A 17,335-nucleotide genomic window follows, 5' to 3' on the forward strand; every position below is an offset into this window, starting at 1 on the left:
CTAAGAGATTGGCGGGGGGATACATAGATGGACATTTGATTTAAGGTCATTTAAGGAAAAACAAAAGCGAAGATTGAGCATTACAGAGATAAGACAGAGGTATTTTAGTAGGTAAATAAAACCATTAAACAAGGAACAAGAAAGATATATGGGCCTGAGCTGGTTAAACTAACTTTTAACATGATGGACAAAGACAAAGGTGATAAAATACTTTGCATGATTAGCACAGGCTATAGTTACAAAGACATGAAAATAATAAAACTAAATAATAGTCACTAAATATCAAAACATACACATACAACAAAATTAACAGGTTATTTAGAAATAGTATGAAATATCAGTCTTCCAGATGGCTACCTGTTTCAAATGGCCATGGAACAGCTGATGGAGCTCTGACTTCTATGCTGGGCTGGGTATGTTTAAAAATCAGACTGTTTCAAATGGCCATGGAACAGCTGATGGAGCTCTGAGTTCTATGCTGGGCTGGGTATGTTTAAAAATCAGACTTTCAAATGGCCATGGAACAGCTGATGGAGCTCTGACTTCTATGCTGGGCTGGGTATGTTTAAAAATCAGACTGTTTCAAATGGCCATGGAACAGCTGATGGAGCTCTGACTTCTATGCTGGGCTGGGTATGTTTAAAAATCAGACTGTTTCAAATGGCCATGGAACAGCTGATGGAGCTCTGAGTTCTATGCTGGGCTGGGTATGTTTACAAATCAGACTGTGGGAGAGAGATGTATATTAGAGTCAGATGGGCTAAGAGATTGGCGGGGGGATACATAGATGGACATTTGATTTAAGGTCATTTAAGGAAAAACAAAAGCGAAGATTGAGAATTACAGAGATAAGACAGAGGTATTTTAGTAGGTAAATAAAACCATTAAACAAGGAACAAGAAAGATATATGGGCCTGAGCTGGTTAAACTAACTTTTAACATGATGGACAAAGACAAAGGTGATAAAATACTTTGCATGATTAGCACAGGCTATAGTTACAAAGACATGAAAATGTATACATTGAAAATAATAAAACTAAATAATAGTCACTAAATATCAAAACATACACATACAACAAAATTAACAGGTTATGTAGAAATAGTATGAAATATCAGTCTTCCAGAAGGCTACCTGTTTCAAATGGCCATGGAACAGCTGATGGAGCTCTGACTTCTATGCTGGGCTGGGTATGTTTAAAAATCAGACTGTTTCAAATGACCATGGAACAGCTGATGGAGCTCTGACTTCTATGCTGGGCTGGGTAATAATACTGTATGTTCAAGTGATTTTAATGTCAATGTATGGTCATGAGGTTTTTTTGTTATAAGAGAAAATGAATACAGATTAAATAGATTAAAAAAAAAAAAAAAAAGGTTTAAATTAGAATTAGAAACATGTGCCTGTCAATCAAAATGTAAACCAGACATAGGACAAAGACATGTGTTGCCTGTCAAAGAGTCAAATAGCCATCTTTAAAATCTTACGTTTAACTCTTTGGAGCTAATCATAGACAGTGCTAAATAAGTATCTGCTGATCACAGCACGTTACATCATATATTAGGGAACAAGTTAAATAACTTTTTTGGGGAATATCACAGCATGTGGGGGCCTCTCTTTGGAGGAAGAACACCAACACTGGATTATTTTAGTGATTGTCAAGTTATCAGCTAGAATAGTTTAAATAGTCCAAATCAGATTTTTAATGATAGCTTGCAAAAGACATGTTTGTTCTCCTAGTGCTGTATAATCATGATAAGTAATGAATGACTGGAGAAACAGATGTTCGTCGGTACATCAATCACACCTTAGAGAGCCTCAGTGACCAATATATATTAAAAAGCCAATATACGTTGGAACCCCGACAGAGACCATACTACGTGCCATGGGGTTTAATGTTTAATCTCTGCCTGTGAGCTAAACCATTTGACATAAACCTCATGCATGATTCAGCTAACCATAGCCAAAGAGGGGCAATATAACTTAAACTGCAGGCGGCCATGAGTATTCAATTGGTATGACAGACTTATCTAATGGGCATTACAGCTAAAAGGAAAAATAAACATTGGGCACATGGTGCAAGAAGTGTTTGGAGCTTAAATAGCAGTGGTCTATCATGGGCATCATTGGTGGCTGTAAGACTGTACATGCCAGTCATATTGCTGTCATGAGATGAAAAATGAAAATATATTAAAGGGATTTCTACACTGCCAGGAAAACAATGAGGAAAACGATGAGGTCCATGAGGACGTCCAGCGTCCGATAACAGACCAAATGTCCGTTTGGATTACGGAAGCCCTCTAGTGGCTGTCTGTTAGACATCCACAGAGGGCAGACTTAGAGCTGCAATGTACATATTGCAGTTCTCTGGAAGTGCAATGTTTTACATTGCAGCACTAAGTGCAAAAGGGACACAGCACCCAGACTACTTAAATTAGCTGAAGTGGTCTAGGTGCCAACAGTGTCCCTTTAAGTTCACTGTTTTTTCATCAACTTACATTGTATTCGTGTAATTTCAGATACAAACCACAGCAGAATCATGGAACTTGTGGCTGTTATGAAGAGGGTCTTATCACCACTGTGTGAAGAGATATTACATGCTTATCGTAACCACTTGGAACTTCTAGCTGCAGTGGGAGCCTTGTACACTGCTCAGAAAGGCCTTTATTTGCTGTGCGGCTGTTACCGTGCAATCAGATTTCACATCAGCATTCGTATGTTCAGTAAAACCTTCCTGGCCAGACAATATGGAGAATGGGCTGTTGTGACTGGTAAGTTTGTAGAAAGAGAAACATTGTAAAGCATGTTAACAATCACAAAGTATCTGTTTCATTTCAGTTCTCATTAAGTCAATATTTGTTGATGGCTTCAATAGATCAATTCAGGGGTGTATCCTGGTTTTGTGCTGCCCTAGGCAGGACAAAACTCAGGCGCCCCCCTTACCCCCCCCCCCCCCCCCCCCCGCCACCCCCACCCAACCCTTCCCCCGCCTTCTAAATACACACACACTGACAGATACGCATCCATTAGCTAACTGTTAGCTAATGGATGCGTATCTGTCAGTGTGTGTGTGTGTGAGTGAGTGTGTGTGTGTCTGTGTGTGAGTGTGTCTGTGTGTGAGTGTGTCTGTTAGTGTGTGTGTCTGTTAGTGTGTGTATGTCAGTGTGTGTGAGTGTCTGTTAGTGAGTGTGTCTGTTAGCTGCTAACAGACACACTCACACACTCACTAACAGACACACTCACACACTGACATACACACACTAACAGACACACACAGTCAGACACACACACACTCTAACAGACACACTCTCACACACACACACACTCTAACAGACAAACAGACATACTCACACTCACTAACAGACACACACTAACAGACACACTCACACACACTAACAGACACACTCACACACACTAACAGACACACACAGTCAGACACACTCACACACACTCTCACACTCACTAACAGACACACACACACACACACACTAACAGACACACTCACACACACTAACAGACACACTCACACACACTAACAGACACACACAGTCAGGCACACTCACACACACTAACAGACACACACTAACAGACACACTCACTCACATTAACTCATTTTTTTTTTAATTTACCCCCCCCAGCCTCCTTACCTTTGGGAATGCTGGGGGGGTTCTCCCTCTCCCTGGGGTCTAGTGGGGCTGCCGGTCGGGCTGCTGGGCTGGTTGCTGGGCGGGCGGCTGGCGAGGGAGCACTTCCTCTGAGCTGTCTGCTCAGCTCCCTCGCGCGCCGCACAGTGAGGCTGGGAGGCGGAGCCGGAATATGACGTCATATTCCGGCTCCCAGCCTCACTCTGCGGCGCGCGAGGGAGCTGAGCAGACAGCTCAGAGGAAGTGCTCCCTCGCCAGCCGCCCGCCCGCCCAGCAACCAGCCCGCCCGCCCGCCCGCCCAGCAACCAGCCCAGCAGCCACCAGCCCAGGATGTCTGTTAGCCGCAAGGCTAACAAGGCATTTGCCCTGGGCGTTTGGGGGCGGCTTTTTTTGCCGCCCCCTGGAAAATGCCGCCCAAGGCAAATGCCTTGTTTGCCTCGCGGCAAATACGCCCCTGGATCAATTGCCTAATGTGAGAATGCTATTTTGTGTTTTATCATTAGTATGGATCAACATAATTACCAAACTCTACCACTATATTTGATTAGAAACATTGCCTTATTAAAATTTAAAATACGAAATGAGTACCACTCACTCCTAAACCTTTTGTTATTTTTTATTTTGCCTATTTTTCCCTCAGGGGCCACGGATGGTATTGGGAAAGCATACGCGGAAGAGTTGGCAAGCTTTGGCATAAATATCATCCTGATCAGCCGCAATAGAGATAAATTACAAATGGTGTCTGAGTCCATTGCTACAACCTATGGAGTTAAAACCAGCTTCATAGAGGCCGATTTCAACAAGGGACGGGAAGTGTTTCCTGCCATTAAGGAGGCTTTGAAAGATGTTGATGTCGGTATCTTGGTGAACAACGCTGGGGTGTGCTATGAGTACCCCCAGTATGTAACAGATGTTCAGGAGGATAAAATTTGGGAGATCATTAATGTCAATATTGCTGCAACCACTATGATGCTGCACATAGTACTGCCGGGCATGGTACAGCGAAAGAAAGGAGCAATTATCAATGTGGCCTCTGCTACCGCCCGAGTAACAAGCCCTCAATTAACCATATATGCTGCATCCAAGGTAACTTTGTGTATCTATTATTTCCCTATGGGTTTTTTTTTTTAAATTCTTTATTTATGGTGTGCTATTGATAACAGAAAGCTTGGTAAGCCACAACAGCGTTCACGTATATAGATAAAACAGGCTTTTGGAACAGTGACATTCAGATAGACTGCACATTTTTTTTTTTTATATTAAAGTATGCTAAAAAGTCATGTCTAAGATCTGAGCATTACTTATAGAGAGCTGTTAGACATGGTTAGTTGTAGGTCATAATAGGGTAAAACAGGCAAATAAAACATGTTGAACAATATGGCATAGAAAGAAAAACAAAAACTTATATAAAAGACTGTTAACAGCATGCTATATGAAGGATAGACCCCTGAACCCCACAGTCAGCCCGAGACAGGGTAATATCTGGAGGGAAAATATGGGCCACATTAAAGATCTGTTAGGATACACTCCCAGGTGTCAGGTAAGGATCTCACCCCCACCACAGTCCCAAGATGCAGACTCGGATCTGTCCCCTCAGTGTGAGCAATTTTTGTACCGCTAGCTTGAGGCAGAGGGTGTCGGGCACAAGTCCACTCCGGGTGTAGGTCGTCGCTTGATGCTGCGGTGGAGGGTTATCAGCCTATTTCATGCCGGAGCAGAGTCTCCCCTGGTGGTAAGTTGGCAGAGGTCAGCAGAGGAAGAGGTATAACCCAGTTGTGGGGGTTACTTTAGCCAGCGGCTTGCTGGAGATGGGAGCTGCGACGTCCATAGTTGCGTTCTGATCTGGGCCACTTGATTGGTATGTTTCTCTTGGGTAGGATCGCCCAGTTGTGTGCAGGAGACATCGACTGCCATCTCCAGCGCCTGCCTGTGTTGTGTGGCAGGCTCAGTAGCCATCTTGCGATGCAGGCGGGTCCACCAACCGTCCGGGCCAACAGCAGGGTCCCTTGCGGTGGACCGGGATGACCCCCACCGGTCCAAAGGGGGGGGGGGGGGAGAACAGGGCCGGTGCCTCCGAAGATCTAAGGGTCTAGCTTGTTGCAGGCAGGATAGCAGGGCAGCGGCTGTCCACCCCACTCACCACCTGCATAGGCCCCAATCATAGAGTGTTATTATTTCCACGCAAGGGACCGTGAGACAAGTTTCGGGCCGAACTTAGGGGGGCGAGCCAGTTTGATGCCCCGTAACAGTCTACAAACCAGTTGGTCCTGGCCCACCGGAACTCCGTCCAGAGGAACATGGGCTGCCGAGATCGCTGAACAGGAAACGTTGATGGATCTGTAGGAACGGCCTAGATCGAATAAATGAGAGAAGAAATTCAAAATGAACTGTCTAGGGGCCGTAAGGGGATCGGTATTCCGTTCCAGGCACCAATTGCACCAAGCGTTCCAGGAGGAAAGGTAGCATCTTCTAGTTCCAGGGGCCCACGAATCCCAGAGGAGTTCTTTAGATTTCTGCGATAGTCCTCCGAAGTGCCAGGTTCCCCTGAAAGAGTCCAGGCTACAAGGTGGAGGTGTCCTTGTGATATCATTGGATGAGGGTTCCCTTGAGGGTCCTCTAGGAGATTGGGCCATGGAGGCAGGAGGAGGGGAAACCATGCTTGGCCCCGCCAGAGTGGGGTGAGCAGTACAAGTGTGATCTGTTGTCTGCGAACCTGGAGAAGGATTCTGGGAATCATCGCAAATGGAGGAAAAGCATAGGCTCCCATCGCCGGCCAACTCTGCAGGAAGGCATCTACAGCCAAGCATTCTGGGTCTGGAAGCCAGCTGAAAAACCGTGGGACTTGAAAATTCGTCCGGGAGGCGAAAAGGTCTAGGGTAAAGGGGCCCCTGAGTTTGGAGATGTGAAGGAAGATCGTCCTGTGAAGGCGCCAGTCGCTGCCATCTCTCCAATGTCGGGAGAACCAATCCGCGGTGATGTTCGATTCCCCTGGGAGATATTCTGCCCGAAGAGTAATGTTGCGTTGGAAGCAAAACTCGTAGATGTCTTTTGTCACTTCGGAGAGGATGCGAGATCTGGCCCCGCCCAATTTGTTGATGTATTGGACAGCTGAGATATTGCCCATCCGTAGGAGAATACAGCAGTTTGAGAGGTGATTGGTCAAACTGCGAATCGCGAATGAGCCTGCGATTAACTCCAGACAATTGATGTGGAGAGAGTGTTCTGAGGTGGTCCATGGTCCCCCGGTGGATGTTGTATGACAGGTTGCGCCCCAACCCTGGAGGCTCGCATCTGATTCCACTACATAGTCCGGAGTGGGACCGAAAATTGCCTTGCCGTTCCAGGCCGACATGTGGCGGAGCCACCAAAAGAGTTCTTCTCTCACCTCCGAAGTGATCGGGACACTCTGGTCGTATGATGGATGAGTCCGGAGGAATTGAGCTTTCAAGCGTTGCATGGCCCGGTAGTGAAGGGGGCCTGGGTAGATTGCCTGGATAGAAGCGGAAAGTAGGCCTACAATCCGAGCTAAACTTCGAAGAGGTAAGACCTCCTGACGAAGCGTTTTGCGTAATTCCTTCCTGATCGCAGTTAACTTGGACTGAGGTAGGCGAAGAACACAGGTTGAAGAGTCGATCTCGAAGCCGAGAAACTGGATGACTCTGGATGGGGACATTGACTATTTCTCTTGGTTTATGACAAACCCCAAAGATTCGATTAATACAGATGTATAATTCGTCTGTGAACGCAGCCTGGATGCGTCTTCGCAGAGGAGTAAGAGATCGAGGTAGATCAAACAACGGATGCCTCTTTCTCGAAGATGTGCGGTGACTGGTTTGAGCAGTTTGGTGAAGCACCACGGGGCGGAACTCAGGCCGAATGGAAGGCACGTGAATTGGAAAATCCAGTGGTGCCAATGAAAGCGGAGAAAACGTTGACTGGATGGGTGAACTGGTACCGAGAGGTAAGCGACCTTGAGATCGAGGCGAGCGAACCAATCGCCTGGTCGGAGAATGTCCCTGAGGAGATGAATCCCTTCCATTTTGAAATGTCGGTAGATAACGAAAGAATTCAGTCGACGGAGATTGATTATTGGGCGAAATTCCCCTGATTTTCTTCTTGACTAAGAAGATGGAGCTGAGGAAACCTTTGTCTAGTGGCGCGAGTTGAATCGCTCCTTTTGTTAGAAGGGAACGTAGTTCTGAGTCTAGAAGCAGACTTTGAGACTTTGACATCTTTGGATAGTGAGGATAACCTGTTTGAGAAGGGAGAGAATGAAACTCTATGGAATAACCCTGAACTGTGTTTAAAATCCAGGTATCTGAAGACAGTGTCTTCCACATGTCTACACAATGCGACAACCTGCCCGCATGATAAACAGAAAAAGGGTGAAAGGTAGGAAATCTCACCTGGTGGGTATCTGTTGCGTCCGCGGGATCTGTATCCCCTTCCCCTATCTGCTCTTTGGGCGTAGGAGGCTCTTGTTTGATAGTTGGGGAAGAATGGAGTCGGGGTTCTCTGGCGTTGGTTTGAGGACCAGAAACGGCTGACTGTACGACCCCTTGAACGGCCAGCCCTGCCAAAAACCCGTGAGGGTTGATGGTGGAATACCCTTTTCATGGATGACTGCGCCTTGTTTAGTGTGGCGTATAGGTTTACATGCTTATGTAATTCTTTAATATAGGGTTCTCCAAACAATAGACCCTTTGCTTTGGGGCCCAACTCTTTGGTTCCCAAGTCAGCTAACTTGGCATCCATACGCAGCAGCACTGTTTTTCTACGCTCAGTACAGAGAGATGTATTGGCATTGCCCAGCAGGCAGAGCGTAGTGCCCATTCTCTAATCACAGATGGGTCTAGAGGGCCTTCATTAGATAAGGCTTCATCAGCCAGTAGAAGGATTTTAGCTAGAGGTCCTAGGATATCTAGCATTTTGTCTTGGGTCAGGCGTAGGCTGCGCTCAATGCCCTTCTTTCGGTCACGGCCCGATCTGGCTAGGTATGTGTAGAGCAGCGTATCAAACTCCGGGGTTACCGCGACCTTATCCGGTAGAGTGGGTCTAGGGCATTCTGCTCGTAATCTTTTACGGATCTCCCGATCTAGAGGTCTTCTGATCCAAAAATGGATATACTGGGAAAGATGGTCTGGTAGTGACCATTCAGATGATCGGGGATATCTAATTTGTCTCGGGTCAAAAAGAGGCTGGCCAAGAGCATCCAGAAAGGATTCAGCGTCTCCAGATGGATTCGAACCAGGCGTAACTTCGGTTGGGAGTTCTCCCATGATAGAGTGAGGGAGAGGAGCTCCTTTAAAGGATGTTTCGGGCCAGTCTTCCTCATCTTCTGAGGAGTGGTCGGCTTGCCATTCATCCAGGATGGCTAAGGGGTGCAAGTCGAAAGAGTCTTCCTCCTCTTCCGATAGAGTAGGCTGGATGGAGTGTTTCTCTCTAACATCCGCCTGTTTAGGGCGTTTCGCCGGTTCTTTCCCCTTACGATTGAGTGAGTGGCTCAGGCCCATTCCCTTTCCAATAACGTTTGCTGGGTTTGGAAGGGTTTCTTTTGGTGGAGTCGAAATCTTTTGATTCAACGGGCAGCACCCGAGCCAGGGCCTTTTCTAGTGAAGCAGCCACAGCTGCGTTGATGATTACTTGAAAATTTTGGTCTTGATTCGAAGCCTCCATAGTAACAGTGTTGGAACCTATGGGGCAGAATAGGCCAGTGTTAGAGTGTATTTAAGGCCGTCACTGAATATAACAGTATGTTATTATTTCATATTGCAAGCTGGAATTGGGGGTCACCCAGTATAAATCACCTCAGGGGATACTTTTTCAAACCCTTATAGAGGTATAGCGGCACAGACAAAGCGGGCCAACCATGGGCTGTATATGCAAACAGCAATCATAAATTAGTTTTATGAGTTTAATCTTATACACATGCACAATGCAGATATTAATTGAAATAATCCTAAAGTATATTAGGAAAATTGTCTAATAAAACACTTCGGAAAAGTGGATCCAGTTATAAGTTGGAATATATATTGAACGGCTAAAGGTAAAAATACATGCAGTATATATAATCCTCCACTAGAGGGAAGCAGAGTGGGACCGTATTAAATTGTATGGGGTTAAACTCCTTCCTTAGTAGAAAAAGGGGAGTAAGTCGAAATACCACTCTTTTATACATAAAATAAAATACAACAAACGAACATCGTTATAGATGAATTGTAAATGAATTTATGAAGGCTTATAATCGGCCAAGAACGTAGTTAGAAAGCTATTTAAACCGCTGTGATAAGCGGTATAATGGCCGCCGCACGGCCGGAATAAATGGAGATCGCGGCTCCAAGAAAATGGCTGCCGAGATCTCGCGCATGCGCACAAGTGAAGGGAGGCAGCCGTTTGGATCCCGCGGAGGAGGGCGAGATCCAAGATGGCCGCCGTGCGCACTGGGGACCGTTGGAGGCGTACTCCACGGACCAAAAAGCCCGGGAAAAACGGGGCAAGAATGCCGCTGAAGAAGGTAAAAAACAATAATAATAATAATAAAAACGGTCAGAAATGTTATAAAAAACGGAAAGAGAGGTAACGAAAAATCAAAGAGTTAGAAAGGTGTGGAAAATAAATTATCAGTATGAGGGGTAAAGTAAATATAAAGACCATAAATAAATAAAAGCAAAGATATAATATATAGAGGAAAATATATATATATATACTGTAAGGAAATATGAATTAAACAAGTGACAGATACAATAATAGATAAACCACAGAAAACACAGAAGTAGACAGTGGCACTCTGACCTGTACTGGTGTGAAGCTGCAAAGAAAAAGGAAATTACATCACTGGGAGGGACTTATATACCTTGTTATCCCTTTTTTCTGATTGGTTACCTTGTTACTAAGTAAAAAGTGCTGCTGTGAAGCTTAAGTAAAGAAAGGCTTAGCTGTGGACCTTTTTAGTGGCAGCAGGGATAGCTGAACGTTTTGATATAAGATTTGTGTAGGTGGGCCTGAAAATGAGGGAGTGGTGGCAGTTTAGAAATCATGTCCTGATTTTTCAGCTTTTGCCAGCTCCCACTCTAGCTTTGCCATTCATTCCTATGGGACAAATTTCGCCACAAGAACGACGATATTCCGAGAACCATTTGGCGAAACGTTCCACAAAGTAATAGCAATCCGATCGGGAACAATCTGCGCGTTTTGGTATATTTTTGTCTATGTAGTGTAAAAACTGTGGGAGGAGTTAGGGTGGCAAATTTGGCAATAATAATAATAATATATATGTGAGATAACAGTAAGTGGTCTTGCTATGCAAGAACACTTAATAACTAGAAAAGCTACAATTTCTGGGGAAATTGTGTGAAGTGTTCTTGCCTCCACCAGTAGTCTACAACTGGAGTGGGCGGAGTAACTGTTATCATTTATATAGCACATTTAATTGCAATGTTGTTGCACAGTTACATTAACCCCTTAAGACCGCAGCCAAATGTACAAGTTGTGAACCAAAAAAAATGTAAACAAACCACAGATTTTCTGTGGTCAAATTTCGCCACAAGAACGACGATATTCTGAGAACCATTCGCCGAAACGTTCCACAAAGTAATAGCAATCCGATCGGGAACAATCTGCACGTTTTGGTATATTTTTGTCTATGTAGTGTAAAAACTGTGGGAGGAGTTAGGGTGGCAAATTTGGCTATAATAATAATAATAATATATGTGAGATAACAGTAAGTGGTCTTGCTATGCAAGAACACTTAATAATATATATGTGAGATAACATTAAGTGGTCTTGCTTTGCAAGAACACTTAATAATTAAGTGTTCTTGCATAGCAAGACCACTTAATGTTATCTCACATATATATTATTAAGTGTTCTTGCATAGCAAGACCACTTAATGTTATCTCACATATATATTATTCTTATTCTTATTATAGCCAAATTTGCCACCCTAACTCCTCCCACAGTTTTTACACTACATAGACAAAAATATACCAAAACGCGCAGATTGTTCCCGATCGGATTGCTATTACTTTGTGGAACGTTTCGGCGAATGGTTCTCAGAATATCGTCGTTCTTGTGGCGAAATTTGTCCCATAGGAATGAATGGCAAAGCTAGAGTGGGAGCTGGCAAAAGCTGAAAAATCAGGACATGATTTCTAAACTGCCACTACTCCCTCATTTTCAGGCCCACCTACACACATCTTATATCAAAACGTTCAGCTATCCCTGCTGCCACTAAAAATGTCCACAGCTAAGCCATAGTCCTTACAGTTTTCACAATATGACCATTTGTTTGCAACTCACGCAGTCCATTGACATTCATTGAAACTCCACTCTGCAAAGCTCACATTTGAAGGGCAATTTCTAAACTGCGACTGTGCCTTCATTGTTAATATCTCAGAGACATACTATACATCAAAATGTAGGTATGGGTCTTGTGATTCTCACAATATAAAGCTCTTCACTGTAGGATTTATAGTTTTTAAAATACGACCGTTTGAAGATGGCAACCGCAAAAATACTCTGACATGTGCCAGGCTGCAGCAGCAAGTGATGTCATAGACAAAGCCTTTTACACCTGCTAATGTTTTTATAACTGTATGTTTTAATGTAACTGTGAAGCACTTTGAGCAACAACATTGCAATTAAATGTGCTATATAAATAAATAATAACAGTTACTCCGCCCACTCCAGTTGTAGACTACTGGTGGAGGCAAGAACACTTCACACAATTTCTCCAGAAATTGTAGCTTTTCTAGTTATTATTATTCTTCTTATTCTTATTATAGCCAAATTTGCCACCCTAACTCCTCCCACAGTTTTTACACTACATAGACAAAAATTTACCAAAACGTGCAGATTGTTCCCGATCGGATTGCTATTACTTTGTGGAACGTTTTGCCGACTGGTTCACGGAATATCGTCGTTCTTGTGGCGAAATTTGTCCCATAGGAATGAATGGCAAAGCTAGAGTGGGAGCTGGCAAAATCTGAAAAATCAGGACATGATTTCTAAACTGCCACCACTCCCTCATTTTCAGGCCCACCTACACAAATCTTATATCAAAACGTTCAGCTATCCCTGCTGACACTAAAAATGTCCACAGCTAAGCCATAGTCCTTATAGTTTTCACAATATGGCCATTTGTTTGCAACTCACGCAGTCCATTGACATTCATTGAAACTCCACTCTGCAAAGCTCACATTTGAAGGGCAATTTCTAAACTGCGACTGTGCCTTCATTGTTAATATCTCAGAGACATACTATACAACAAAAGGTAGGTCTGGGTCTTGTGATTCTCACAATATAAAGCTATTCACTGTAGGATTGATAGTTTTTAAAATACGACCGTTTGAAGATGGCAACCGCCAAAATACTCTGACTTGTGCCAGGCTGCAGCAGCAAGTGATGTCATAGACAAAGCCTTTTACACCTGCTAATTTTTTTATAAATGTATGGTTTAATGTAACTGTGCAACAACATTGCAATTAAATGTGCTATATAAATGATATAAGTTACTCCGCCCACTCCAGTTGTAGACTACTGGTGGAGGCAAGAACACTTCACAATTTCCCCAGAAATTGTAGCTTTTCTAGTAATATATATGTGAGATAACATTAAGTGGTCTTGCTATGCAAGAACACTTAATAAACATGGTGTAAAATGCTTAAATAGTCCTGGCTGTAAACTTAATTGTATTTAATTAACCATCAATTGTCTTCTTGCTTTCAGACTTACCTGGACAATTTAACTGAAGCTTTATACCATGAATACTCTTCTAAGGGAATTTTTATACAGAGCCTGACCCCATTTTTTGTGGTTACAAACATGACAAGCCCTATGTGTAATTTTTTTAAGAGAAAGTCCATACTGGTTCCTCTGGCAAAAGACACAGCCTATCAAGCTGTAAGGACCATAGGACTATGCAGAAGGACATCAGGATCTTATTCCCACTCCCTTCAGGTAAGTAGTGGAAGAAAAGGGAATAATGGAGGTGACTGATGAAGGCTTCAGAGCAACAGTTTTGGTAAGGGCTGGGCAAAAATTAGAGCCCTAGATTTGGTAGAACTACAACTACCATGATCCTTTGCCAGCCTTTAAAATGTCAAAGCATCATGGACGTTGCATTACTACCACATCTTGGCAACTATCATTTGCTCACCCTTGGTTTAGATCATATCCACAAAGCATAAAATATACACTGTGATCAGCCACAACATTAAAACGGTCATACCTCTGGCGCTGTTCAGCAATTTTAACCTCCAGTGGGAGTTGTGCAGCAGCCTTGAAGACCGGGGATCCGTGCCTCTTCCACCCGTTATCCAGTTCTGGCTGCAAGACATGCTCCTCACATCAAAAGGGTCATGGGGTTGCCAGGTAACCATGGCAACACTGTGTGTAGTGCAAGCTTCCTTGAAGTTACAGGACCCTGCAAAACACTACATTTTTATTATAACAATAATTAGGGGACACTTCCTACTCCCTTCCCACGTTACACCTCTTGGCGCTGGGTGATGATTCTGTCCAATAGTGTTTAAGTTCACCCTAATATATATATATTCATGCACCTCTCCCCATTATTTATCCAATTTTCTGCTTTCTCTATTCTTTTACCTTGGTGGGCCCTCTTTTATTTACAGGCCTACCATACATCGGTTTCGGTACACCACAACCGACATGCACCACTATCAATCTATTACATACCGCTTTTATGGTTCCCACCATATATATATGATCTCTTCCAAGTATTAAGTGCCCTGTCAAGGTTTCTGTTACTTGAGAATGCGTTCTGCGTGTGTTTACATTGCTGTTATAATATCCCTATTCTCTGTGTTTGTAAGATGTTGGCTAACTAAATCAGGAGTTTGTTAGGGTAAGGTCATTTCATCCCTAGTTGTCAGGAGTCCTTATAGAAAAATATATCATTAAAACTTAATCTTTAATTATATATGCAAAATAAATACATTAATTAATTTTAAAAAAATAAAAAAGGATTATTTAAACACCCATAATACCAAATTTTCATCAAGTGTAACGAAGTGTAAATAGTAATAACAAACGAAAAAACACATGAAAAACAAAAATAGTTGGATAAAACTAAGAGCTGAATGCTCTATAGATTAAAATGTTGTCACATGGAAAGACCAGAAAGATGTAATATTTTCTGATCTAACTCTATAGATTTTGACTGTTATGTCAGGTAGATCGAACAGAAAAGTGCTGTCCTCTACTGGTCAAACGTAGGTATTTAGAATGCTGTGAGGTATGTTGTAGCAAAAAGAGGGAGGAACGCTCTACTAAGCAGTGAAATATGCCAGTTCTCACTGTTGGTGTAGTTTCCCTATAAGTAGGGGGTATTATTGTTGCCAATATTCCACTTAGTGATGTATCTGAGAGACTCTTGTTAAAGTGGTGAATGTATATCAATTTACAAAGAAAAAAATCTAATTTGTTGGAACCTTTAGTACACATTGTTTCAAAGTAGGACTTTAGTTATGTGAGTCCGTTTTCATGATACGAACGGTAATGTCAGAGAGAGGGAATGCGGCAGGCTGATTTTCAGATAAGATAATGTTTACAACCTATTTGCTTATTATGGGTGTTTAAATAATCCTTTTTAATTTTGTTTTAATATTTTGCATATATAATTAAACGTTAAGTTTTAACTATATATTTTTTCATAAGGATGCCTGACAACTAGGGATGAAATGACCTTACCCTAACAAACTCCTGATTTAGTTCACTTACATATTGATTCAATTATAAGGGGTTGACCCCCACACAGGAGTTTACACTTCTATTTGAAAAACTTTTGATTACATAGGAATGGTTTAAGAAACATGACAAAGAGTTAGCCTCCAAATTTCCCAAATCTCAATCCAATTGGGCATCTGTGGGATGTGCTGGGGCAACAAATCCAATCCATTGTGGCCCTACCTCTCATCTTGCATGACTTAAAGTTCTGAGGTCTTGGTGCCATATAATACAGAACAAGAGTCCGTGCCTCGACACATCAGAGCTGTTTTGGACGCACACAATATTAGGCAGGTGGTTTTAATGTTGTGGCTGATCAGTGTAAGGATATAAGGAAATTGTGAGAGAATGAACTGATAGACAGGTCTCCTGCCTACGCTCTATGTCCACTTCAGGGTGTCCACAACCAGCTGATAGGATATAGTCTAGGTATTATGTAGTATGTGAATTTCAATATACACATAAGTTGTTTCCTGTATAGATGTTTTAAATCGGTATGGAGATACGGTTCTAGGAAGTTAATAGGTGCACGGGGGCTGTGAGAATTAATGTTTGTTATGAAATTGAGTCATGGGCTCTGGAGTTCCAAGCAGTAGAGGAGTGCAATCAGTGGCACCATCTGCTCTGCAAAGTAGTCTGCTAGAGAATTAAGGGGCTTTCATTTATAGGGAGTAGGTCCATAGTCTGCTTTAGGCTTTCAGATGCCTTCTTCACAATTAGAAATATAAAATTGTTCATGATACACTCACCTAGTATTCATAGTATTCCCCAGTACCCTGTAGAATAAATATAGAGCAAAGTACTTTAAGGAGTTACTATTGGAAAAGCAGGGATGTTTTAATTTAGTTAAAGAGGAACTGTGACTTTCCAGGATTATTAAAATGTTGTTTACTTATCCCCTATTTTAAACAAATATGTGTTTTATGTACACCTACTGAATCCTGCAACTGAGTATGAGAAATCTAACAATGTTTAATTGTGTCCTCCTCATTTTCAGGGTTTGCCCTGGTCAGGGCCGGACTGGCCCACCGGGACACCGGGAAACTTCCCGGTGGGCCGGCACACTAGGGGGCCAGTGCACGGCCGCCTAGTGTGCACCAGCCCCGGCTGCAATTACAGGGTGACCGGCAGGAGGGGAAGCGCTCCCCTCCTGCCGGTCACAGAATGTAGCGTGGCCGAGCAGGCAGACCGGGTAGGGGAGCTTCTGTTCCCCTACCCGGTGTAACAGGAAGCAGTAAGCGAGCCGAGAATGCTCCTCCCGCGAGCAGGCAGGTTGGAGCGTGGCCGTGCGTTACCATGGCAACGCTCCGACCTGCCTGCTGTTCTCGCGGGAGGAGAGCGAAGTCAGCCTGCAGCCAGAGGAGCTGCAGGCTGAACAGCACGTGCCACCACTGGACCACCAGGGATTGAATTGAAGCTGTTCCCCCTCTCCCCTGGGCCTTGACCAAAGGTAAGGGGGGAGGGGAGTAATAAAAAGGTTTTTTTATTTTTTTAAATATAAATATATCAATGCTTTAACCCCCCGCATACACACACTACTCTCCTCCCCCACACACAGAACCCCCCCCCACACACAGAACCCCCCCCCACACACAGAACCCCCCCCACACACAGAACCCCCCCCACACACAGAACCCCCCCCACACACAGAACCCCCCCCACACACAGAACCCCCCCACACACACAGAACCCCCCCAAACACAGAAGAACCCCCCCACACACACAGAAGAACCCCCCCACACACAGAACCACCCCCCACACACACAGAACCACCCCCCACACACACAGAACCACCCCCACACACACAGAACCACCCCCCCCACACACAGAACCCCCCCACACACACACAGAACCCCCCCACACACACACAGAACCCCCCCCACACACACAGAACCCCCCACACACACACAGAACCCCCCACACACACACAGAACCCCCCCCACAC

At 43.8% G+C, this 17,335-nt stretch overlaps 1 protein-coding gene across 1 annotated transcript in view; it reads left to right on the forward strand.

Annotated features, from left to right (window-relative positions):
* Positions 1–1,245: 1,245 nt before the first annotated feature.
* LOC134579080 (inactive hydroxysteroid dehydrogenase-like protein 1) overlaps positions 1,246–17,335 on the forward strand; it is a 41,335-nt gene continuing 25,245 nt past the window's right edge. Inside the window, exons 1-4 of the mRNA XM_063438243.1 lie at positions 1,246–1,262; positions 2,518–2,769; positions 4,283–4,728; positions 13,369–13,599. Of these exons, the coding sequence (XP_063294313.1) occupies positions 2,538–2,769; positions 4,283–4,728; positions 13,369–13,599 (909 nt within the window). The 5' untranslated portion in view covers positions 1,246–1,262; positions 2,518–2,537. The remainder of the gene's footprint in view (positions 1,263–2,517; positions 2,770–4,282; positions 4,729–13,368; positions 13,600–17,335) is intronic.

Source organism: Pelobates fuscus, chromosome 12, assembly GCF_036172605.1.
Source record: "Pelobates fuscus isolate aPelFus1 chromosome 12, aPelFus1.pri, whole genome shotgun sequence".
NCBI classification, from domain to species: Eukaryota; Metazoa; Chordata; class Amphibia; order Anura; family Pelobatidae; genus Pelobates; species Pelobates fuscus.